General features: G+C 32.7%; 5 protein-coding genes across 6 annotated transcripts; 3 read left to right on the plus strand and 2 right to left on the minus strand.

Moving 5' to 3' along the window:
- Positions 1 to 264: 264 nt before the first annotated feature.
- LOC101219782 (transcription termination factor MTERF15, mitochondrial) lies at positions 265 to 2,135 on the plus strand. The gene is made up of 2 exons (XM_031880274.1): positions 265 to 383; positions 488 to 2,135. Exons 1-2 carry the CDS (start codon positions 265 to 267, stop codon positions 1,383 to 1,385), a joined length of 1,017 nt encoding a protein of 338 aa, XP_031736134.1. The 3' UTR covers positions 1,386 to 2,135.
- Positions 2,136 to 3,498: 1,363 nt separating this feature from the next.
- LOC101220022 (transcription factor bHLH52) lies at positions 3,499 to 5,130 on the plus strand. The gene has a single exon (XM_004135698.3). The coding sequence runs from the start codon at positions 3,952 to 3,954 to the stop codon at positions 4,876 to 4,878; it is 927 nt and encodes a 308-aa protein (XP_004135746.1). The 5' UTR covers positions 3,499 to 3,951; the 3' UTR covers positions 4,879 to 5,130.
- Positions 5,131 to 5,573: 443 nt separating this feature from the next.
- Positions 5,574 to 7,247, plus strand: LOC101220263 (LRR receptor kinase SERK2). The gene has a single exon (XM_031880371.1). The coding sequence runs from the start codon at positions 5,574 to 5,576 to the stop codon at positions 6,831 to 6,833; it is 1,260 nt and encodes a 419-aa protein (XP_031736231.1). The 3' UTR covers positions 6,834 to 7,247.
- A 143-nt stretch (positions 7,248 to 7,390) lies between these two features.
- On the minus strand, positions 7,391 to 10,498 carry LOC101220494 (C-factor). 2 transcript variants are annotated; one of them, XM_031880372.1, is made up of 6 exons: positions 10,100 to 10,498; positions 9,747 to 9,899; positions 9,287 to 9,380; positions 8,915 to 8,997; positions 8,362 to 8,515; positions 7,391 to 7,851 (listed from the first exon to the last, which is right to left on the minus strand). In XM_031880372.1, the coding sequence occupies exons 1-6, from the start codon at positions 10,247 to 10,249 to the stop codon at positions 7,685 to 7,687; spliced, it is 801 nt and encodes a 266-aa protein (XP_031736232.1). In that variant the 5' UTR covers positions 10,250 to 10,498; the 3' UTR covers positions 7,391 to 7,684. The 2 variants fall into 2 exon arrangements, with proteins under 2 accessions (XP_031736232.1, XP_004135748.2); XM_004135700.3 differs by having other exon boundaries at positions 7,391 to 7,920; positions 10,100 to 10,493.
- Positions 10,499 to 16,692: 6,194 nt separating this feature from the next.
- Positions 16,693 to 18,821, minus strand: LOC101213252 (lectin). Its single transcript, XM_004135509.3, has 3 exons — positions 18,571 to 18,821; positions 17,997 to 18,112; positions 16,693 to 17,245 (listed from the first exon to the last, which is right to left on the minus strand). The coding sequence occupies exons 1-3, from the start codon at positions 18,742 to 18,744 to the stop codon at positions 16,840 to 16,842; spliced, it is 696 nt and encodes a 231-aa protein (XP_004135557.1). The 5' UTR covers positions 18,745 to 18,821; the 3' UTR covers positions 16,693 to 16,839.
- Between the last annotated feature and the right edge of the window lie 5,549 nt (positions 18,822 to 24,370).

Here is a 24,370-nt window from a genome sequence, read left to right on the forward strand (position 1 = left end):
GAGCTATTGGAAAAGCTATTTCAATGGCAGGAAGAATCTTAATCGGAAGTACCGCATTTCTCCGGCGAGTGGTTTCCACTTCAATTCTTTCCTCTTCGTTTCAGGAAATCCACCATGTTTCAGCTAAACTGGTGCCCACTTCCTCCGATCATCCCCAGATTTCCCTGAATCAATCTAATCTCCTTCTCAAGATCGGCTTCACACAATCCCAAATCCGCGATTTCCTTTCACAGAATCATCGCTTCTTCACCAATTCCAATTTGCATGACATTGAACCTTCTCTACCCCTTCTTCTTTCCTTCAAAATTTCCCCGAAGGATCTCGTTTCCATCGTCTTCGACTGTCCCGCAGTTCTGGACTTGGTGTTTCTCAAGAAATGGAAGGTAAGTTTGTCTCTAATTGATTTACCCAATGTTACTGTATCTATGATTCGGAGTATGCTGGTATTATCTCAACGGTTTGACCTTGACCCGAGTCTTTTTCGTAGAGCTGTTGATTTATTGAAACGTTTTGGGATTAGTGATGCTGCCGTGATTAGGGTTTTAGAGGATTACCCTGAAATAGTGTTCACAAACGAGGAAGAAATTTTGCGAACGATTGAATTTCTGATGGGAATTGGAATTCGAAGGGATGAAATTGATCGGGTCATTTGCTCGATTCCCAGAGTTTTAGGGTTTAGGGTTGAGGGCAGATTGAGGAGTTTGATTTGTGAGTTCAACGGTTTGGGGTTTGATCAAAACGTGATTGCTAGAGAAATTGTTAGGGAACCGAGAACTTTAGCCACAGAATTAGGAGAAATTTCAAGATGTGTCGAGTTGCTTAGAAATCTGAAATGCAGGAACTCAATCAAGGAGAGAATCTTTAGAGAGGGTTCTTTTAGAGCTGCATTTGAAGTGAAACAGAGAGTTGATTGTTTATGTAAACATGGGCTGATTCGTACAAGAGCATTTAAATTGCTATGGAAAGAGCCGAGGTTGGTCACTTACGAAATAGAGAACATTGAAAAGAAAATTGACTTCTTGATTCATAAGATGAAATTTGGTGTTGACAGCTTGATTGATGTTCCAGAATATCTAGGAATCAATTTCGAAAAACAGATTGTTCCGCGCTACAATGTGATCGAATATTTGGACTCAAAAGGCTGGCTTGGTTCTCAGGTTGGTTTGAGGGAAATTATCAAGCCTAGCAGGCTCAGGTTCTACAACCTTTTTGTTAAGCCTTATCCACAATGTGGGAAGATGTTTGGAAAATTTGCGGGAGATAACAGAACGGAGAGTCCGAGTCGGCATCCTCTTGGACTATGGAAGGCCTTCAAACCACCAAGACATCCAGAATCAAAAGAGGACATTGAAAACATGAAGTCCTTCATGGAATCTCTTGTTTAGTGAAAGCTTGGTAAAATTGAAGAAGAAAGGGATCATCTGGTATTGGAAAGGAAAGGCAGCAAATCAAGCTGTATATGTGAATACTCACTCAAAAGCTCTTAAGCAAATGAGGGAACCCGAGTGACATCTTGTTCGAATTTTACACTGTGCAAACTGTCCTAACAAGACAGGCTTGGCAAGAGCAACATGAGAAGAACCTTTTGGACAATGGGGAGTTGAGATATAGGACCTAATTGCCAAAGGGCTCTGATGCTGTAGAAAACGATGGAGTCTGAACTTTGGTTTTGTTAATCTCCCCATTATTAGAAGTAAATGAATTCGAGTTTTCTTAAGCTCATGGCTTCCTCACGATGTTTGTTGCTGTCAGATATTGTAACACACAGTAGCAACCCATCGATCCAATGCACAAAATTGAGAGAATGGGGTTGGGATGTATGATCAAACCTGGTAAGTCGAACCACGTCCTAGAAGGATTGTTTGAGCTTTGAATCTACTTGTTCAAGCATGCTGGTAGAAATGTGGTTTTGATTTCATTTGTTCAAACATGCTGATAGTGATAGAAATAAGTTTGACATCATCCATTTTTGTTGAAGATCCATTGTTTTCACAAAAGTTAGTTTAAACTATAAACTTGAATATCTTTGGATCCAACCCTTAGCTTGAAAAAGTAATCAAATCAATCTTTCTGACCCTCTTCACCGTTCAACATATTCAGGAGATCAATGTTAGAAAGTCTGAGTTTAGAGTGCATTAGAATTCCTGAGAATGTGAAAAATCTAATTTAAACTTGTCATTTAGCTTTTACTTTTTGTTACTTTAATCTAGTTATGTCTACAAGAAAATATTTTCTTATGGTTCCATTATAACTAAATTAAATCAAAATATGTTATTTTAAATTGACTAACTTAATTAGCTAAAGCAATGATTAGCTTGAAAGCAAATTACATTAGGAAGGTTTCTAAAAATGACTGTAAAAAAATTGACATATGTTCTATTTAATACGAATTAGTTTATTTGGATATCGTATACATTCTTTTCATGTTTAAATGCTATTTTGGATTCACATTTTTATGTTTGTTTTATAAATCGACTAACTTAATTAGGTAAAAAATGGATTCAAAACTATTTGGACTAAATTTATAGTATAGCCAAATTCTATTTCCAACTATAATTTGAACTTTAATTACGGATGTAACTAACTTTATAAATAAAGTGAGATTTATTATTATTTTTAAGTACAATGTGAGATTTTTACATATGATAAATATTTATTCTTTTTTATTTTAAATACAACAATTAAACAATTACAGAAATAAGATATCGACCTTTAAAGAGAATAAAAAGGCTATGTCAATTAACATTTTTAATATTAAATTTGGGCATGTTTTCTGCCCATTTATCTTTTGACACAAAAACTTTTAGTTTAGTTTTGAAAATTGTTTACAATATTCTCTAAACATTTCACTGTTTTTTCTTTTACACCATTTTGACTCCAAAACTTTTGACTAATTAACTGCTCAACTTTTTACAAACTAAATAAAAAATAAAAAACTGCTAAATTTTGTTCCATAAAATATGATGAATTTTTCCAATATAAACAAATTTTAAGGACAAAAAAAATCTTATATCTATCTTTTTCATTAAAATCATGAAAATTCTTTTTGGACAAGAAAAATTAACACTTAATTTGTAAATCTTCACAGATCAAAATAGGCATATTTACAATATTTGAATATAATTTAATTTGTAAAGTTTAGCAATTTTTTTTATTATATATAATGTAAAAATAATTTGCGTAGTGAGCAAGTAAATGTGGATTTGTGGAGAAAACAAGAGTGAAAGGAAGGAAAAAGAAAAGCTATTTATAGTACTAAAATGTAATAGAAAAGATGGAATTAATACTTCATTAACTTTTTTTTAAAAACTCATTTATACTAAAAATACACACTCAAATTAATAGTATACAAAGATAATTCACAATTTAAAAAAGAAAAGAAAAAGAAAGTACCTTTCAAATTTAAATACAAACAAAAATTAAACTAAATTACTTGCATTTTTTTTCCTTTAAAAAATACATTACAGCTATATAATAAAGTTTGAATAAATAGCTATTTTATTTTTCTTGTTAAGTTTAGAAATTACATAGTAAAAATCCATATATATTCTTAGGGTTTAGTAGCCGCCAAAAGCAAATAATTAATCACACATATATGTTCTCTCTATTGCGATTGCCACCAAAAAGTAACTGTTTTTGTTGGTCTTAAAAAAAAAAGAAAAAACCCTAATGGTACAAATTAACTAACAAAACACAAAAAATGAAGAGAGATAAATTAGAGAGAGAATCGTGGGTTTAGAAGTTGGGGGTTTCACGGAGATTAATTAGCCTACTAATTCCTCTTCTCTCCATAACTGATTCCTCATTAATCTCTCTCTCTCTCTTCATATAATCTCAAAACACACACTCACTCTCCAACTCTCCAACTCTCCAACTCTCCAACTCTCTCCTACTTCATTCTTCCCATTCTCTCTGTTTCTTCTTCTCCCTTTCTTCCTCTCTTCCTCTCCAATGGCTGCTCTCACTTACTACTCCAATTTCTACTCTCCTGACCCTTCTCCATACTATCACCATTTCCACTATTTCTCCCCTGAATTCTCCCCTGATCTTTCTTATGTCCCTCCCCCTCAGCTTCTCAACCACCCCGCTGCCTTCGATTACGTCGACGATTCTCTTTTTTACCCCACTGCTGATACTCTGTTATTCGATGATGCCCTTCCCTTTCTCTTTTCCGATACCTATCCCTGTTTCTCTGCTCCCTCCGTCGATGAATTCCTTCCCGTCTCCTCCCAATTCTTCCCTTTTGATGAATTTGAATTTCATTGCCCCAAACGTCAGAGGGCTGTGTTCGAACACAGTTTTTGTTGTGGCGGTGGTGTTGGTGATGGTAATGTAGGTGGTGGAGGATCAGGAGCAGGAGCAGGGTTCTTTCCTTCTCCTCCTCCTCCTCCTCCTCCGTTGGCGGAGGTTTTTTCGGGTCCTTGGGATTCTAGAATGGACAATGCTGAAATGAGGAATGATTGTTTGAAGAGCCAACCGTCGCCGGCGCCGTCGAGTCATAATAACTTATCAGCCCAGACGATTGCTGCCCGGGAACGGCGGAGAAAGATTACGGTGAAGACGCAGGAGCTCGGAGAGCTGGTTCCGGGTGGGAGTAAGATGAATACTGCTGAAATGCTGAATTCTGCTTTCAAATATGTGAAATTCTTGCAAGCACAAGTTGCTATTTTGCAACTCAAGCAAGAAACAGAGCAAGAAGGACAAGAAACAGAGAACCTTGAGATTCTTGAATCCACAATGATTCAAGAGAAGTTATACTCAGAAGAAAAATGTTTGGTTCCAAAAGGGTTCATCCAAAATCTTGCAGATTTCCCTGAAATTCAGTCCCATCCATCCATTTTCAATTCCATCAATAAGATCCTTCACAACAGCAGCTAGCAAAAAACCAAAAAAGTTCAACGTTGATCAGATGTAGAAGCAGAGTAGCTTGTTCATCATTTTGTTTTGCTAATTGTTGTTGTAGCTAATCCAAGTTTTTTAAGAGTTTTTGTTTTTAATTTTTAACCATTTAGTTTAGAGTTATAGAGTTTAGTTTCGATCAGATGCTAACCTCATGTTTATGATTCATTAACTGTTGTTTGTAAAACTTGTCCATTTGATTAAATGAAACCCCTTTCCATTTTCTTCCAATTTTATTACTCTAAACAGCTGCTTTGTTAGAATTTTTTTATGAAATTTACAATCAGAAAATAATAAGGGTTGCTCTGTTTCTTGAGAAAAAAGTTCTCTTTTAACAATGGGTAATAAAATTTTCTTGACATCCAGAACATAACATAAAAGTAAGACAGATGATTTCGTAACTTCTAAAGGCCATTTCATTGTAAGTATGATATCTATACAAAGATTCCAAAAAAAGAGAAAAAATCTTAAGAAAGTTTTTCTTTTTTAACTGTAATCAATTTTTCTCCAACACAACCGCCATAGCCTCCGAAAATGGCGGCTTCCACTTTCTACTTCATCACTAACTGTCAAATTTTTTAGGGAGAAAACAGTTAAGAAAACATTCCTAAAAATTTCATTTATTTTCACAGATTTCCCAAAAACTCAATCTTAATATCTCATAATCATCAGTAATGGCGGCCATGTCTGAAAATTTCATCGTCTTCTTTCTCTTAACAATGACAACTTGTTCTTCTGTCATTTTCTCTGCATCCGTCATTGAAGATCTCAACACCTTACATCCCCCGTTAGATTTCAACTCTACAATTTCCAAAAACTGTCATTTAAACCCTTCTCTTCGTTATTGCTCTGCTTCTCCAATGGATCTAATTGAAATTTTCAAGTCCTCCATTGTTGCTAGCCATCTTTGCAATGAATCCCGCAACCCCAATTGTGTCGAATCGTTTCCGAAAATCGATCTTCGCAGCCGCCCGAAGATTGCTCCTTTGTATCTGTCGTTTCACTTCTTCTGGAAGTACTGCCCTTTGAGTATCCATTCCATCGATTTGTCTAACAATTCTTTGAAAGGGAGTTTCCCTGTTGATGTTTTGGAATGTAAACAGATTGAGGTTCTTGATCTCAGTCGAAACGAACTCGATGGAGAAGTCCCATTTCGTATCTTCTCTGACATTACTAATCTAACTGTTCTAAATTTGTCTAACAATAAGTTCACTGAGAGTAAGATGTCTGATTTAGAGTTGTTCTTTAAAAGGTTTAATTCGTCGAGTTTTATAAGTTCTGGTCTTCTCCCAGATCATAGGAAGTATCAAATGAAGGCTGTGATCTTGTTGTTTGTGTTTCCCATTCTTGTGATTGTAGTAGTGTGGTTCTTGTGGTGGCTTTGTTTCCATAGGCCTGATTTCTTGCCAAGGATGTTAAGGAGGAAGCACAAGTTCACACCGGCAATGCTCAGGGCTGCGACCGGAGGATTTTTGAAGAAGAATTTGATTGTGAAGTGCAAGGGAGTTGATATTTACAGTGGAGTTCTAAGAGATGGGACTGAAGTTAGGATTGAAATCTACGGGAATGAGATTGCAAGGGAAAGTAGGAAAGAGTTTATTGATGAATGCAAGATCTTAACCCAATTATCCCACAAGAACTTGGTGAAACTACTTGGCTGGTGTGGTAACCGACGAATGAGAGCCATCGTTATAGAGTGGTCGGAGGGTGAGAGCGTTGATATGTGGTTGTCGAGGTCGCCTCCACCGTGGAAACATAGGCTGAAAGTAGCCAAAGGAGTGTTGGAAGGCATGCTTTATTTGCAAGAGGAATGGCCTGGTGTTGATTATGATCTTAGGACAAACAGCCTTTTGTTGACTAGAAAGCTAGTGCCATTGATTTCAAGGTTCAAATTGGGCCATCGAAATAGCAGCTCAAAAAGTAAGTCGATCTGAAAGAAACTTCACCCATCATTTTAAATACCACGATCAAATAATTGGCAAATTCAACACTTATTTATTTATTTATTTAATTTTTTGTGGTTCTTTAATGAAAAACAACATAAGCTGTTCAATAATTTCAATGTGTCAATAGATATTTCTCTGAATAAGTTTTCATGAACTTTAGCATGAGAAAATTAACATGGCAGTTGATGTATCAGATATCTACAAATTCGGCGTGCTCTTGTTTGAAATGATAGTGAATCCGCAGCTGCGGGATGAGATCAAGCAAGGCGAATCTGATTTTGTTGGATACATAAAAATGCAACTTCCCAACAATTTGCAAGCAGTGATCAACGAAGATATAAAGCTACAAAGAGAGAGCATGGTGAATCAGGCTAAAGCAGCAATAAACCTGGCACTGATGTGTACAGATCAATCAAGTGGGCATCAGCCAAATTTGAAATACATATTTGACAATGTAACTAGATTATTAAGTAATCACAAGATGCATGATACTGAGGAAGGAAGGTAGGCACATAAGGATTCTATCAAGTTAGTAAGAGCCTCGATACTGAAAACACTTCCAAGATTTTTTTTACTATATATTGTAATTTCCTCAATAACTACAAAGAACAAAGAATGAAAATATAACTTCACACTGTTTCTTCACTCAAGTGGTTCTTGCTTTCTCCATGGTTTTTGAACATTTGAGTCTCTTTGTATTTATTACATATAAAATAATCACTAAATCAAAGCAGAATACCCCCATGTTTGATCCTCTCGTGTTGAAACAGCCGTGCTCACCTAAAATGAGAGGTATCTATAATTTTATGTATAAAAAGTTGACTAAACTGAAGTTCATGCTACCAGGGAATTTCCTGACCATCCCAAGCAAAAAACTTGCCGTTGTCTTGGCTCTTTGCATTGTTGATGATTGTCATGAGCTTTTGGACTGAAAACTCTTTTGTAAAAAGTTTGCCTTCAGGAACATTTCTCTGAAATGGCCTAGACAGATCGGTGTCCACTGTGCCTGGATGCAACAATATGCATACAATTGGATCTTTCTTCCTTGCAAATTCTACTGACACGTTTTTTGTCACTTTGCAAGCAAAAACGAAAGATATTTTAGATGATGTCATAAAGTGTAACATTTAGCTCCTCTGTACTGTAATTTATGCATACAAATAATTAACAAATTCATAAAACATCTAATATGAATAACTGGTAAGCGGAAACTGCAGTTCTTCAATTCAATTTTTCATAGTTTAAACGATCTTTGTAGGTTGGATTTTTGAATTTCTGCAATGAACGTGTATGTGTGTGTATTGAAAATGAACTTTTTTTCGTTTGATTGAAGAACGTGAAAGCATATTATCATGCAGAAAAGATATGCAAAAAACAAGAGATCTGAATTCAAGTTAAAAGATAAAAGCATAATCAGAAAAAAAACTATTTCCGTTTCTTTCCCCTTTAGGTTGTCCATATTAATGAACCATGTAATGGGCAGGTTAATGTAAAGACAAGAAGGAAGACACTATACATTGGTTAAGTGCTGTCTTTGAAGCTCGGTAAGAATGCCAACCCCCAAGACGGTTATCTCCAATTGATCCCACCCGAGCGCTTAGATTGGCAACGACAGCAACTTCTCTTTCTGTTCCAGAACCTCCCCCTGCCTTCAGAAAAGGCCACAAGTGCTGCTCAAATAAATCATAGCACACAGCAGTCAGTACTAACTAAACAATATGCTTATACTTGAACTCGAGACAAAGAAACGTTCAATTGGTGGTTTATTTTGTGCAACCCTTCAGACTATACAGAGTCAGTAACTGGTTGAAAGAAGAATTATACATTCCTTTCCTAAATAGAAATAGAGTGATGGATAGAATAAAAGCCAATAACTATCCCGAAATTATTTCAGCTGCAAGAGCATGTTTAGGGAAGTAGTTTCAACTGAATGGAAATAAAGACAAGTTTTTGAAGAAATGTGGAAACAATTGCAAAGTCTAAGATTCGAGTGGAATGAGCCTAAATTTCTTACTGAAAAGTGAAAACTAATATTGTAAACAATCAGAAAAGGCTTGAGTGAGTTTCACCTTGATCACTAGAATAGGACCAACAGCATTAACCTCGTAAGCATGAAGCAAAGAAGATTTCTCCACTTTATACAGGGTAGTTTCTGCATTGGAACCAGAACATGACCAATAGCTTAGATCACGGCTACTAAGTTACATGAACCAATAAAGGAAAAACATGGAGTCAATTGTCAATTCTATTACGTAAATCAGAAGTATATCTCAATTTTAGGTCTAGGTTGGAGGAAAAGAAGTAAAATCTATAATTCACCAAGAAAAAGACGACTACAATGTTGCATAAGGAACCAATGGCATTAATATGATGGGACCGTAACGAACTAAGCGTAATGCTGTTCAAATAACCATGGAATTATTAATTCTATGAAGAAATACCTGGTTGGATTACATTAGGAATTGAAAGAATGCCAGACGCATTAATTAGCAAATTCAACGACCCATATCTTTCTTCTATAGACTTTGCAGATGCCTGAAATACATTGTAACATTGACAAACAAATAATAAAAATCGTATACAAAATGCACAGTAAAAAGAAAAAATTTCTTCATTATAAAGTAGATTTCACAACCTAATTCAACGCTTAAAACTTGTGAGAGTATTCTACTTTTACTTGGGGTTCAGAAAAAACCTGCTTCTATCAATCTGTAAAATCCCAGATGCACCAAAACCAAAAACTAGCTTAAATCATTAGAAGATTAAACAAGTATAGAATTTGATATAACTTCAACCAAAACTTCTATCTTCAATAAAAAGGTAAGCAACCAAGCCAACCAAACCAATGTGATCTACTGTGAAAGATAAAAGTAAAACCATGTTTAAGAAACAGAGTGAAACCTTAATGGTGGTTTCGTTGGTCACATCCAACTGTAGAATGCAAAGGCGTTCATCAAACTTGTTTTTCAGCTCAAGAAGCCCTGTAGCTTGTCCAGGATTTCGACATGTAGCAACAACATGTCCTTTTTCATTCTTCTCCAGCAGATGTTTAACCTACACCAAGATGAGTTTAAACCCAATTTTAATTTGTTAAGCAACAGCTAAAGTAAGTAACGAGAGAGCAATTTGGAGGTCAATAATTCACACCACTTTCAGAGAAACTAACTAACATCTACAATATACCATTACCAAATTCAAAAGTGAATGCTTGGAGTAAGAGAGAGAGAGAGAGAGAGAGAGAGAGAGAAACCGACAAATTCGAGGCCAATTCCTCTGGAAGCTCCTTGCACCATTGAAACTCCACCTTCCCATTTGGAAGAAAGAGAGGAAAAAGTGGGCATCCGAGCAAAGGATCTAAGGGTTCTAGGGGCGAACATTGGGTGATTCAGAAGGAGAAGGTTCATAACCTGATTTGATGAAGTAAAACGCGACAGCCACAGGAATCCATTAATGAGGTTGTTTGGAATAAGATGGAGGGTAAGGTAGACAATAAATTTAGTAGAAAATTAGAAATGGCTAATGCAGAGGGAGAACAACTCCATTGGCAAACTCTCAAAAGAACTTATGGCTGCCGTAACGCCACATTCTACATTTCACTCTTTAATTAGATTGCACTCAAAATTGAAATTCTCTACAGCTTTCTATGATAATAACATACAATATTGTATTCTTTCTAAGTTCTCCCAAACCCAAGTATAGCATAATTACTTTTTACACTTTTCTTTATCCGTAAAAATGGCAAAATTCAAGCGTAACCCACGTTTAGAAAATACAAAATTACAAACCTACCATCTAGAATTATAAACATTTTCATGCATTATTTGATATGTTGTTGATACACAGATGTGTTTTCGATACACTTGTTGATACACTTTACGAATTAAACAACACTTGATACACATAATTGGTTTGATACACTTGATATCTTGTTGATACATTTGTTAAACTTTGCAAATACACTCGATCAATTAAATACATTGATGCACTAAGCATAATATGTTTGTTGCATTGTCGATACATTTGTTATGATTTGTTCATACACTTGTTGTATTTTGTTCATACACATGATGAGTTTAATAAATACACTACTGATAAACATTTTATATTTCACTAGTACACTCGAAAAATTTAATACACTTGATACAATTTATATGTTTGATACCCTTGATGTATTGGTACACTTTCTATGTTTACTGATATACTCAGATTGATTAAAATACACTTGATACATTTGAGGTTCTCTGTTGATATACTTACTTCACTAGTAAACATTGATACATATTATATGTTTGATACACCAAGTTATATCATTCATATACCTAATAATACTAAAATGAATTGCATAAAATTTGAGAAAATGAAAAATAATGTAGTAAGTATATCAACCAATTAATACATATAATATAAGTACATTACAACATTAATATACAAAACTAATACATATAACGTGACGCTCTAACAAAACAAAGACAACCATCTTCATTACATCCCAATACAAAACTAATACATATAAAATGACTTCAACAAAATTTCTTTACTACGTACAAAACAAATCCTTCTCCTTAAAAGTCAACTCATTCTTAATAGAGGTAATATCAACATCTTTAAAAATTGTTAATTCACCTCCCAAATTAGTCTCAACTACGGAAGAAGAATCTGAAGAATCGATTAAACATCCAAAACTGTATATATAAAATCAGCAACTAAAGGACATTGCGTAGATTGATCTTTAATTAATGTCAAGAACTAAGTCGCATCTTTATCTTCAACAATCTTAAGAACATGATGAGCATCATTACTATCTATAGGCAACAAAACTGAAAGTTTTATACAATGATTCAACTTGAATTTCGGTACGTATCAAGTTCACACAAAAAAAGAATCAAATGATGATATCACTCCATCAACCAAAACACAATTGTTTTTTAATCCACTTAACATTGTCGCTCATCCATTGAGACCACATAAAAAACAATATTACTGCAAGCTTAACCATAACTACAATGAACTGCAACAATTTTGGAAAAATGAAAAATACGTAGTAAGTGTATTAGCAACTAATACATATAATATAAGTACATCATATCACTGATATAAAAATCTGGTACAAATTTATATAAAAAAAAGAACCAAACATAAATAAATAAAACAAAGCTATGCAAAGCCTCTTTCGGTAAAAGAGATGAGTAACAAATAAAAAATCAAATAAAAGAGATGAGGAAGAACAAATTGTAGCCTTAGTTTCAGATAGATGATGATCGATTCACAGAAGAAGAAAGAAAAAAGATGATGATTAAAGTCCCTTACCAATTTCATACACCAAAATATAGGAAAGAATATTAGAGCTTTAAAAAAGAATATAGGACCTACCAATGGTAGGGAAGAGGGAGAAGAAGACGAGGAGAAGATACGTAGCGAAAAGGAGAAACCAAGAACGATGAAGATTGAAGGAGTGACGGAAAAGACCGTGAAGAGGAAGAGTAAAAGTGACGATAACATGAACGATAAAAAGAGAAAGAAAAAATGAATGGTGTTGATTTTGTTTAAAAAATCTAACTTTCATAAATACCCTTAAAACTTAAAAAGTAATTCAAAATCTATTTTTTACTAAAAAAAACTTTTCAACATCCAAAATAAAAACCAAATTAAAGTTAAAATACAAAATCTCACCAAATTTGAACGTAAAGATGTCTCTTTAAAATATACTAAAACAATAATTAGTTATAGAAAAAAACTTATTTGGTTATTAAGCACTAAAGTTCTAAAATCTCTCGGTGTTTTTATTAGTCAGAGCAAATATATCTTATTAAAGTGTGTGAAATTTTATTTATTTAGTTATTTGTGGGGAAAAAGAGAGTGGAGAAAAAAGAAAAAGAAAATAGAGAAGCAAGACAATAACTGATTTGCTTGGAGACGATAACAAAATGTATTTATTTAGTTATTTGCGCGCAAGGAAGAGTTTGGACAAACTCCACTTTGGCAAAATAACTTCCATCATTTGTGTCCCGAAAGGAGAATAAGTGTGGGTATTTGACGCCGAAAGGTTGTCACCCTTGAAAGAGAAGTTCTGTAAGTCTTGTAAGTAAATCCTTTTAGATAGATCTTGTTTAACCCAACTTAGTCATTTGCATCCCGAGAGGTGAGCAAGTGTGGCGTTACTGAGCTTTATGGCATCAAGGCTGCTACATGGCTTAATCGCCTAGTAACGCGGAGACCTTTCTTCACTCTTTCTTAATACAAGTTAGTTCACAATTATCTCGCGTGATTTCTTATTCCCCATTTACAGAATCTCTAGTATAGATAGTAGATACAATTTAAACTTACACTTTATATTGTATAGATAGTGATTCTATACCACCTGAATGAAGATTAAACCTTAGAACTAAGCTTTGATATCAATTCTTTGTATTTCACCTTGGATTACCCAGGAAACCTATTGTACTTAAAAAGGACTTAGTAATTACGCAATTTAGAGAGACAGGGTGAGCATTTCGCATGCAATGATTATGACCAATGACTCACCGAATAAAACTAGATTTAGACATACACATACATAACCACACACACAACTAAGTCCGAAAAATTCACCACCAGCTTCTACTCTTAGTGGTGTATGTGTGAACTTCATGTTTAACTTAACTATGCTTAGTTTAGACTTGAACACGTGGCCCATTAAGTAAATTTAGTAAATTTTCGGAAAATTTTCTTACTCCCTTCTCACCTAGTTTTTCAACTTGCGAAGAACCTTAATCGCATACTAACACTTAACCTTCAAAAGTCTTGTCTCATAACTAATTACCAACTTCTTATTGCATAGCCTTGCTTCATCGCCTGATGTCAATTTTTGTCAAAAACCTTTCACTTAAAACACCTACTTTTCATACTTAACCAAGTTTAACCACTTAACTTAGATACGTATCTCACAAGATGCCTCACAGATAAGTAATAATAACTCACCTCGTTTTTCTTTTTTCATTTTCTATGATTCATTTTACTTATTATTTTTAATTTACTTAAGTAAAATCTAATTGATATTAGGAGAAAAAAAATATTTTTAACTCAAATTTCTAGGTTTGATTTCTATTTATTCCTTAAGTTTTAATATATTACAAATATTATAGTACTTAAATTCGCTGAAGGATTACCAACTTCCAAATTTAATTTTGTTTTAGTTTGGTTTTTAGATGTTAAGATTTACGCTTCTAAATTTCATTTTTCATTAAAATCTTCACTTCTTATATTTTATACTAATATTTATTAATTAATTCAAATAATTCAACTAATTTTATAGTATTAAAAGTAATTTTTGTTACAGAAAACATTTCCTTTTTAATTTAATCTAATGAGAAATCTACAATTTTAATTTCTATCCCATTAGACTACTTATGTAACAGCTCGAACTCTAAATTAATTGATTTTAATCAGATTGTTTTACTTTTAGGACTTTTAAATTTTGTTGGGTGTTATTTTATTGATTTTGGCTTGAAAAAGAAATTTAATTAATGGAAAAGAAAAGAAGTGAGGGAGGAAAAGGTAATAATAATAATAATATATTAATAATATTATTATTATTAACTATTAATTGTTATTATTAAAAAAAAGAAATTAAAATTTCTTTTCTTCTTCTTCCTCCCGCGCGCACACCCCCCTCTGTCCTTCTTCTTCCGTTTCTCTTTTCTTCTTTTCTACTCTACTTCAGCCCACCGCCCCTCCCCATCTCCGTTCGGTTCTGCGACCACCGCCCCCAACCTCATGTCAGCCGCCTATTCCGAATCGCCGTCGTCTTGCCGAGGTTGAAGTCGAAGGGCCAGTTCGCGTCGCGGCCTTATTCGCACGGCTTGGTCTTCGTTCGCGACGTCCGGCCACCGGCTGTCGCGACAACTGTTCGCCGCTCTCCTCCGCGCGTTCCTTTTCGTCAGACCGAGCCGTCCACACCCTCTGTTTCGTTCTGCCTCCGTTCTACAAAGCGCCGCCGTCGCGCGACTCTCCACCTCTCAACCGCGAAGTGTAAACCGTTTCGCCTCGATCAGTGCAACACAATTTTTGTCTTTACGTTCGATCCCTACTGCCTCTACTTTTACTGTGAATGGTTGAAGTTTATTGATGGAAATTGAAGTTGGGTTGTAGTTGTTTTGAAACTTTGTTCAAGTATTATGGTTGTATTAGTGGTTGATCTGTTGTTCGATCTTAGGTATTGAGGGTAGCGCTTGATTTTCTTTGGGTTCACAACAAATATTGGTTTTGGTTTGAACTCAATTCGATAACGTTGGGTTTGTTTTCGTGAATTCTAGTGCGGTTAAGGAGCTTACTTAAGGTTAAGGTAAAAGATTTTCTACTACTGGACTCATCTATAAATTAGAATATGTTGACGGTATGTTATCTCTAAACTGAGAATGGATGACAGTTAGGATATATATATAATTTGAAGTAGACTTGAGATTGAATGTATGTTGTGTTTTGATCGGAACTATATATATATATGGGTGTGAAATGACTGCAAACTGTGGATGTTGCCTATTATAATATGTGGATGTGAACTTGTTGGCTGTCGTGTGGACTGGGTGTAAATTATACCAAGTATGGCCATGTGCTAGTTAACCGAGGGGATATTATGATTACTTAGTTTATTTGACTGATGTGTTAATATGTTACTGACTGACTTGGGCTAAAAAGCAATAAGTTGACTGTTAGAGTATTAAGCCAAGAGATAATTTGACTGTATTATGGTTGACTGCTAAGATGTTTAAAATGGACTGAGGGGAAAATTATAAGTTTCCTATTGGGTAGTTACCTTGCAGGTGTCCTACGGGATCATCACCCTTTTGTGCATCATTTGGAAGCACTAGACTGATATGTGCATCCTTCGGGAGCACTAGACTGATTTATGCATCCCTCGTGACGTTAGACTGATTATGTGTATCTAACGAGATTAGTCACAGGGTTCTCCACAGGAAGTTAATAGTTTATTTTTTTTTCCTTAACGGGATCAGTAGTGGGTCTCTTACTGATTATGTTTATACTCACCATTTTATGTTTAACTTTTTCAGGCAAAGGTAACAAGGGAGGCAGACCGGCGAGGGACATGAAGGAAGCGTGATTGCCTTAGGGAATATTTTAATTTGCTTCCGCTTGATTTTCGTTTTAGTACTTGAGACTGTTTAGAAAATTTTGTGGTTTAACTGAAGTCACGAACTGATGATTTGTAAGCATTACTTTGAGAGTTTTTGATTATTTTAAACAAGGTCCAAACTTAAGTTGTTTTATTTGATCATATGATTTCAAATGAATTTTAATATATTTGGTGTCAATTAAGGTCTTTTTGTCAAAATTAATGACTTCAACTTAGTTAGAAAATGTAGGGTCGTTACAAATTAATTATATGAAAAAAAGAAAGAGAAACACACATGTATGCACTCAATAGTAATCAAGTACAAGATATCGAACCATGCATCACATGAAATCAATCTTTATAAACACAAGTTCAACTCTACGAAACATGTTTCTTCGAAAAATCTCGTATAGACAAATATATAATTAGAAATATTGTCAAATAAACTCCCTAAAAATCCTTGAAAGACAATTTCTTCAACCAATTAGGTGTCACATTAACTCTAATTGTCACCTCTTTCTGTATGCTCATTACACTTTCCTTGATAGATTAGTACATATACCCTCTTTGTTAACATATAGACCAAATCATGAATAATTATTAGTTTACTAGTTTCCACTATTTCATTATTGAGTATATGATCAAATATAATAACAATATTGTGTGTTTTGAGAGATTCTAGAATTCTTTCTTAACTCTTGCTCTATATTTGTTATATATATATATAAATAAATAAAGTATATTAAGCAAAATATATATCTTCCATCTTTTAGTTATTGTTGTTTATACTCGAAAACAAACAAACTAGTGAGTAGTGTAACTCTCTCGTTTATTTAAATCAAACTACAAGCAAAGTAGTTCGAGTGAGATAGATGAAGATCAACTTCATATTTTAAAACTAGAGGTTCCATAACTTGGTTGTTTTGGTCGAATTTGAACGCCTTTAAAAACCAATTCCGACTTCCGATCCTCGCTGTGGATATTCATGCTAAACTCGTACTCCTTATCACTGTCACAATCATGTTTATCGTCGACCTTGATTTCCCCAACTTTGATCGTAAACCATTCATTGGGTGGTCTAGATTCGAGGTTTTCCTTGATCACAACTGTTATTGCTTTTGGGTAGGTGATTTCAAAGTTAGTAGGTACATGATATCCAGTGGCATAAGGCTTGCACAAAAGTTCAAACAATACGTCATATGTAAGGGTAGATGATAGCATATGTTGCTTGATCTTTCCACGTGCTTCTAGAAAAGTTATTTCACTAAATGCAGCCAATTCAGTTTTCTTACTGTCGAAGGATTCATCAACAACAAATCAACAACTTTAGAAATAGTAACTACGATGAAAAAAAACTACTTTATGCATTTCACTTAATTTAATCTATATAATTTGAGAGAATCCTATGAATATTGTATTGTAAATAGAATATGTTATAAATCATGGAGAACAATAAATTTTAATTATATATTGAAGACCGAATAATTCTAACCTTCGTCTGATTAAAGATCAAAATTTTGTAATTTAATCTATTTAATTTTCAAAATTACACTCAAACAACCCTTTTAATTTTGATTACAAAATAAATAATTAAGATTCATTTCATTCAAATTCAGACCTAATCTATCGCTTCTTTTATATTTTATTTTAATTTTTTTTTCATCTTGTTATATACTTTCAATCTGTTTACAACACACAAGAAAAGGAAAAAGAAAATTCCAATTTTATCTTTATAGTTTAAATTTTGTTTAATTTTAATTCATTATTTTCAATAATAAATCTTAAATTTAATTTAGTCCTATAATATATAAACATGTATTTTCTAAATTTATGGTAAAATTGTATATAGATAACAAAGATCAATTTATTTATTTACCTAAAATCAACCAAATTAAACTACCCCTCAAACTAAGTTAAAGAAACTTACAAATATATAGCAAATTGACCATGCATGATAATGGAAATTGTGACATTTTGTTATATTTAAAAATAATATTTCAAAATGTAGAGACTAAAACGATATGGTTAAAAAATAAGTATACCCATTAAACTCCGAATCTTTCCATCTGATCAACTTCTGACGATCGAAAGATATTTTGAGGCCTCTCGGAGGTATAAAGAACGCATTACCCTTTGCCTTCTCATCAAACCAATACATCTGCATACAAACAAATCATACTCAGCTTTAACAATTTTGAATATCTATTCAAATCTCGGTATAAGATTAAAAATAAATTAAATTACAATGTAAAAATAAATTTGTGTTTTAACTTAATTTCTATGTAAACAAATTTGAATAATATTAGGGCATGTATGTTTGAGAGTGTTTTTATAAATATTAATTTTAAACATTACATAACATTTTTTTTGGTAATAGTATGATAAATCACATTTTAAACTTTCAAAGAAGTAGATACATAGAAGATAAGATTATTATTAAGTGTAGAGAAGAAAGGTAGATAGACAAATTTAATGACAATTCAAGAGTACGTCAAAAGTAATTTTAGACATTTCAAAATCAGTTTAAAACATGTGTTTAATATTTTTGTTTATGAATCCTTCTAATATCAATTATATTATACTCTAAAATAAACGTAAAAATGATATTACACTTGCCTTGTTTCCATTGTCTATGTAGATCCCATCACAAAGTTGTTTAAAAAGCTTAGCGTCGATGAGTCCGCTGTGCGACGCATGATCTCCATCTATTGGCAAGATACATTTGAAGCACTGATATTTTTCTATTAATTTTAAATTCTCTCTTTCTTCTTGAAGCTCTGACCAATCCATGTAAAGAGGTTTATTTGGATTATTGAGAGATTGGAGATATAGACGAAGAATGAGAGTGGTGTAAGGCACACGTATGCATATATATATATATATATATATATATATATATATATATGACCTTTTTTAGGTATACCAATGTGCCAAAGTTGATGTATCTGGATGAAGCTACTTTCATCTCTTTATGTGTAAAATTATTTGATACTTTTAAAAGTAATGACTTAATGCTAAAATAAATATACTTTAATTGATATAATACTATTTATAGTATAACAATTACTTTCGAGATGAGACCTTTTGATTCTTCTATACCTCTTATGTATAGTAAAAAAAAAAAGAAAAAGAAGAAAGAAAAGTAAATGATTTAATTCTGTATATATATCTCTTCTTTTTCCTCTCCTTTTCTATTAACTTTTTATTTCACATATATGTTCTTTTCTGTACATTAATTTAAAATAATTTTATAATAGAATGTATTATATGAAAACTACGGCACAATAATATATATAATCAACATACTTAATAAACTAATAATTATGAGTAAATTCATATGGATAAAAAAAATTAAAATTATTTATAAAATATAGTAAAAAAATTAAAATATGCTAACAACAATTTGATAGATTTTTGTATGTTTAAGTTTTTTGTTTTTTTTTGTTATATTTGAAAATGCTAATTATAAATAAATTAATTAGATTTGAATGATGAATGGAGGTGTGTAATTAATTTTTTTTATTGGTTAGAATGTATTACATTTTAATGTTATATTGGAACTTTTAACTAATAAGTAATCCACCAATTTACATTAATCCACTTTTTCCCCTTATTGTATGAATTATTTTAAATTAATCCACTCACTTAATTAATTTATACATGCATTTGATGCCGTTTAAAATGTAGTGATTTTCTTTTTTAAAAAATGACAAATATAGTTATTTGAAGAAAATTATTAGTAGATATAGTATATCCGAAAAAAATTGTTAATAGACTTGGAGTATATCAAGACTATCATTACTATATTAAAAGTGATTTAGGAGAGAATCAATTTTAGACTCTTTCTATCCTTTCCAAATTCTAAACTTTAAAGTTACAAAATTATTATCCTATATTTTAAGATAAACATTAGTTATTTTTTAAATATATAAATAAAAAACGGATATATTCAATGACTTTTGTAAAAGAAATTTATTGACTATATTATTTTATAATTGATTTATTATTTATTTAATATCAAGAATAAAATCTATATTATTTAAAGATAAAAAATGTTAGAATATATGAATTGTTTTTTCCTATTTATTTTAATAATTTAAAAACTCAAATCTATGAATTTACATCGTGCAAAGCCTTTTGTTTTCTAATTTATTATTTTTTTATTTAATTTAGTTATATAATCAATAATCATTTTACAATTCTTTTCTATCCACTAACTAGGTAATTTAGTTATATAAACATTATTTAGGTGTAAAAGTCAAGAAATAGTCACTTTTACGTTATAACACTGTTTATTGTTTAAGACTTACTATTTCTTTCTATTGATGACCTTTGGTAACTTAATCTTAATCCCTTTTATTCACACATAATTATCAGATCTGCATAGGTGAGGGTAATTTAATAGCATTGGCCATATAAGCCTTCCATTTAAGAGGTAAGAGTGAGTAGACAGCTGGAGACATAGGGTGTAAGATGGACTTCACTCTTGACTGTTTTAGAGTCAACATATAGGTTGTTCCCTTATTCACTGAATCCAGATCTTGAACAATGGGCCCCATCCTCTCATTAGCTCAAGAGGGATTCGATTTATAGATTCCCTTAAACCAAATTTTCACTAGAGAATCATTGAGACTTAAGGAACGAGATGTAATCTCAGGGGTATAGAACAATATTTTGACCCAACTGGGATTATGAACAACCTGTTGCTTGTTTGTTTGGAACTTGCTTGTTGTTTTGGGAACAATATTCTAAAAAACTTGCCTTGACTAAGGCATATGGACTTACTTAGACAAACCAAAATTGTGTGGCCTTTTTATAGTTTGTATGTTTGGTATGTGGTGTAACTGTGTTAGGGTCAATATTTGACTTCTCATGACGTGCCATTGAATACGAATCATTGCATGCAAATTGCTCTCCATTATTCTCTTCATCATGAGAGTGAACATGATCGTTGCATGTAAAATGCTCCCAATGTACTCACCATCTATTTTTAAGTCCTAAACGTACAAGTTTTCCTATTGCTTGCCTAAGTATAAGCGAAGCAATAGGTTTACCCTAAGTAATCCATGGTCGAACACAGAGAATTAATATCAAAGCTTAGTTCAAGGATCTACTCATAAATTAGGCGTTATGACAAATAAAGTAAATGAATGTAAAAAAAATTATAATTATGTATATATCCTAGAGATACTATAAAGGTGATTTAATGAAAGTGGTTGATAGAAAGAAGGAGGTGTAGATGGAGAGTGCACTAACTTGTATTAAGAAAAGGGCTAAAGGAAGGTCTAATGCTATTAGGTGAATAAGCTTTATATGAACACCTCAACGTAATATAGCTCATTAAACTAGCTTATGATTAAGACGTGCTTCTGATAAGGCAATCCTAATCCTCAATTCAAAGTTCCAAACTATTAACGTAGCAAGAACCTTTGAAATAAGAAACTAACACCTCCTTATACTAATTTAGATAACCAAGAGAAAGTTAGGATTAGATTACCTTTTAGATTGAAAATTTAGAAGCAAGATTTGAAAATCTTGTTCTAAATTGAGTCACTCCATAATCAAACATGATCAAGGTTAGATTGAATGGCTCGCATGCATTCTATCACAAGAATTGCAAATTAAGGGAAAACTCTCAAAATGAGATTTCAAATTGCATTCATTAAAAGTCTCGTGCTTACAAATGAAAGAATAAAGGCATTATATAGTCTTGTAGAGGTTCTATCCTAATTAATTATGAAAATATCAAAAGTCTTTAAAATATTAAATAATCTTTTTATCTTCCAACAACTAATTTTCAACTACCATCTTTAATACTAAGCTATTAATGGTATTTACCCTAACTTGTTCAATTAGAACAAATGAAAATACAATAAAAGTGTGATATTAAGTAAGTCATGCGGCATTCAAATTGTTGGCTTCAAGGAAGCTTAATGTCTACCCCGTAGTCCACTTCAATTGAGAAAACGTTGACCTTCAAATCTCCAAATGGTCCTTCGTCTCTTGTATTAGTATGTGACACATGAAATTCACGGTGGACCCTATCCATTCTTGTACATGAAGAATGAATGATTGTTGAATCTTTGATGCTTTAGATATTATAATTGGTCCTTCCGGAACGAGTAGAACACCACGATTCACATCATTTTTCCCCTCTTCAAAAGGATTCGTCCTCGAATCAAGAAATTCATCACCTACATCAAAAGGATTCAAGTCAACATTGAAAGTAGAACTTATCGAATATTCTCCTTGAAGGTCAATTTTGTATGCATTGCTGTTAATTTTTCAAGAACATGGAAAGGTCCATCCCCTCTTGGATGTAACTTTGTTTTCCTTTGAGACGAAAATCACTCCTTTCAAAAATGCACCCAAACCCAATCTCTCGATTTAAAAATCAGTTCTCTTATTCCTTTGTTGGCTCTTAAAGCTACTTTGGAGTTATTTTTCTCAATCCTTTCTTTCACTTCCTTGTGCAATGTCTTGATCAACTTTACCTTGTTTATAGCTGCATCACTTACAAACACATTACAAGGAATAGACAGCAAATCAAGAGGTGTAAGTGGGTTAAACCCATAAACAACTTCAAAAGAATAACAATGAGCTGTACTATGAATCACTCTATTATATGCAAATTCAACAAATGGTAAAGAATCCTCCCAATACTTAATGTTCTTTGAAATAATTGCCTGAAGTAAAGAACCCAAGGTTCTATTAACCACTTCGGTTTGCTCATTAGTTTGAGGATGACACATAGTTGAAAACAACAACTTCGTCCCCAACTTACCCCACAATACTTTCCAAAAATGGCTTAAAAACTTTACATCCCTATCACTAACAATAATTTTAGGAATTCCATGCAACCTTAAAACTTCTCTAAAGAACAAAATCAGCCACATGCTTAGCATCATCGATTTTGTTACATGGTATAAAATGTGTCATTTTACTAAATTTGTCTACAACAACAAAAATATTATCCTTATCCTTTTTAGTCCGTGGCAAATCCATAGATATGTCAGTACAAAGTTCATTAGGCACATTCAAGGGAGAATACATTAATCCATTGGGTTGTGATCTAGATTTAGCCTCTTTGCATTTAAAACATTGACTATAAACCTATTGAACATCATGTTTCATTTTAGACTAAAAGAAATATTCATGTAACATATCATAGGTTTTATGAATTCCAAAATGTCCCATTAATCCACCCTCGTGAGCTTCTTTAACAAGTAGTTATCTTATATAGAACACTTACGAACACAAAGCTTACTTTTCTTGAACAAAAAAATCACGAAACACATAATAATCATCAACAACTTTTCCATCAAGACAAGATGAACAGATCATTCCATCATTCCAAAATCAGTGCCATCTCTATATAACTCCTTAACATGTTCAAATCCAAGAATTTTTGCACTAAGAGAAGTAAAGAGATTGTACCTTCTTGACAAAGCATCAGCTACTACATTGTTTTTACCTTGCTCATATTTGATTACATAGAGAAATGTTTCAATGAACTCAATCCACTTTACGTGCCTACAATTCAATTTGCTTTGTCCCTTAAGGTGCTTCAAGCTTTCATGATCAGTATGAATTACAAATTCTCTTGACCATAGGTAATGTTGCCATACTTGCAAGGCATGAACTAGAGCAAATAATTCTTTATCATAAATAGGGTAATTCAAACTTATCCCACTCAGGTTTTCACTAAAATACATTAAAGGCTTTTCGTCTTGCATCAAAACAACACCTATGTCCAACCCACTTGCATCACACTCAATTTCAAATGTTTTATCAAAATTAGGCAAAATAAGTATTGGTGCATTCATCAATTTTTCTTTAAGCTCTTTAAAGGCTTTCTCTTGTTTTTCTCCCCATTCAAAGGCAACATGCTTTTTCATTAAATCATTCAACGGTGTAGTTATAGTACTAAAGTCCTTTATGAATCTTTTATAGAAACTAGCAAAACTATGAAAACTCCTAATATCACTTGCATTTTTGGGTGTTGGTCATTCTGTAATTGCCTTAACTTTCTCTTCATCTACTTCAACTCCATTTTTATCCACTATGGAGCCAAGAAAGTTGACCTTTTCCATGCAAAAATTACACTTGCTTTAGTTAGCATAAAGCCTCTCCTGTCCAAGTGTAGTTAACGTCGCCCTAACATGCTTCTCATAATCAATCAAAGTCTCGAATAAATCAAAATATCATCAAAGTGATTTGAAGAATTATCTTCAAAGATTTCAGTCAATGATATCCAAAAATGATTCGAAGATTGATATTCAAAGATTTTGGTCAAAGGATCTTGAGAAAGTTTGTCGACAAAAAAAGTAATAAAATATCTTCTTGTGAGAGAAAACGTCATCAACTACGGGAGCAACAAATCCCTAAAAAATCTGGAATAATATAATCTTGGGAT

Source organism: Cucumis sativus, chromosome 1 (assembly GCF_000004075.3).
Source record: "Cucumis sativus cultivar 9930 chromosome 1, Cucumber_9930_V3, whole genome shotgun sequence".
Classification (NCBI taxonomy): domain Eukaryota; kingdom Viridiplantae; phylum Streptophyta; class Magnoliopsida; order Cucurbitales; family Cucurbitaceae; genus Cucumis; species Cucumis sativus.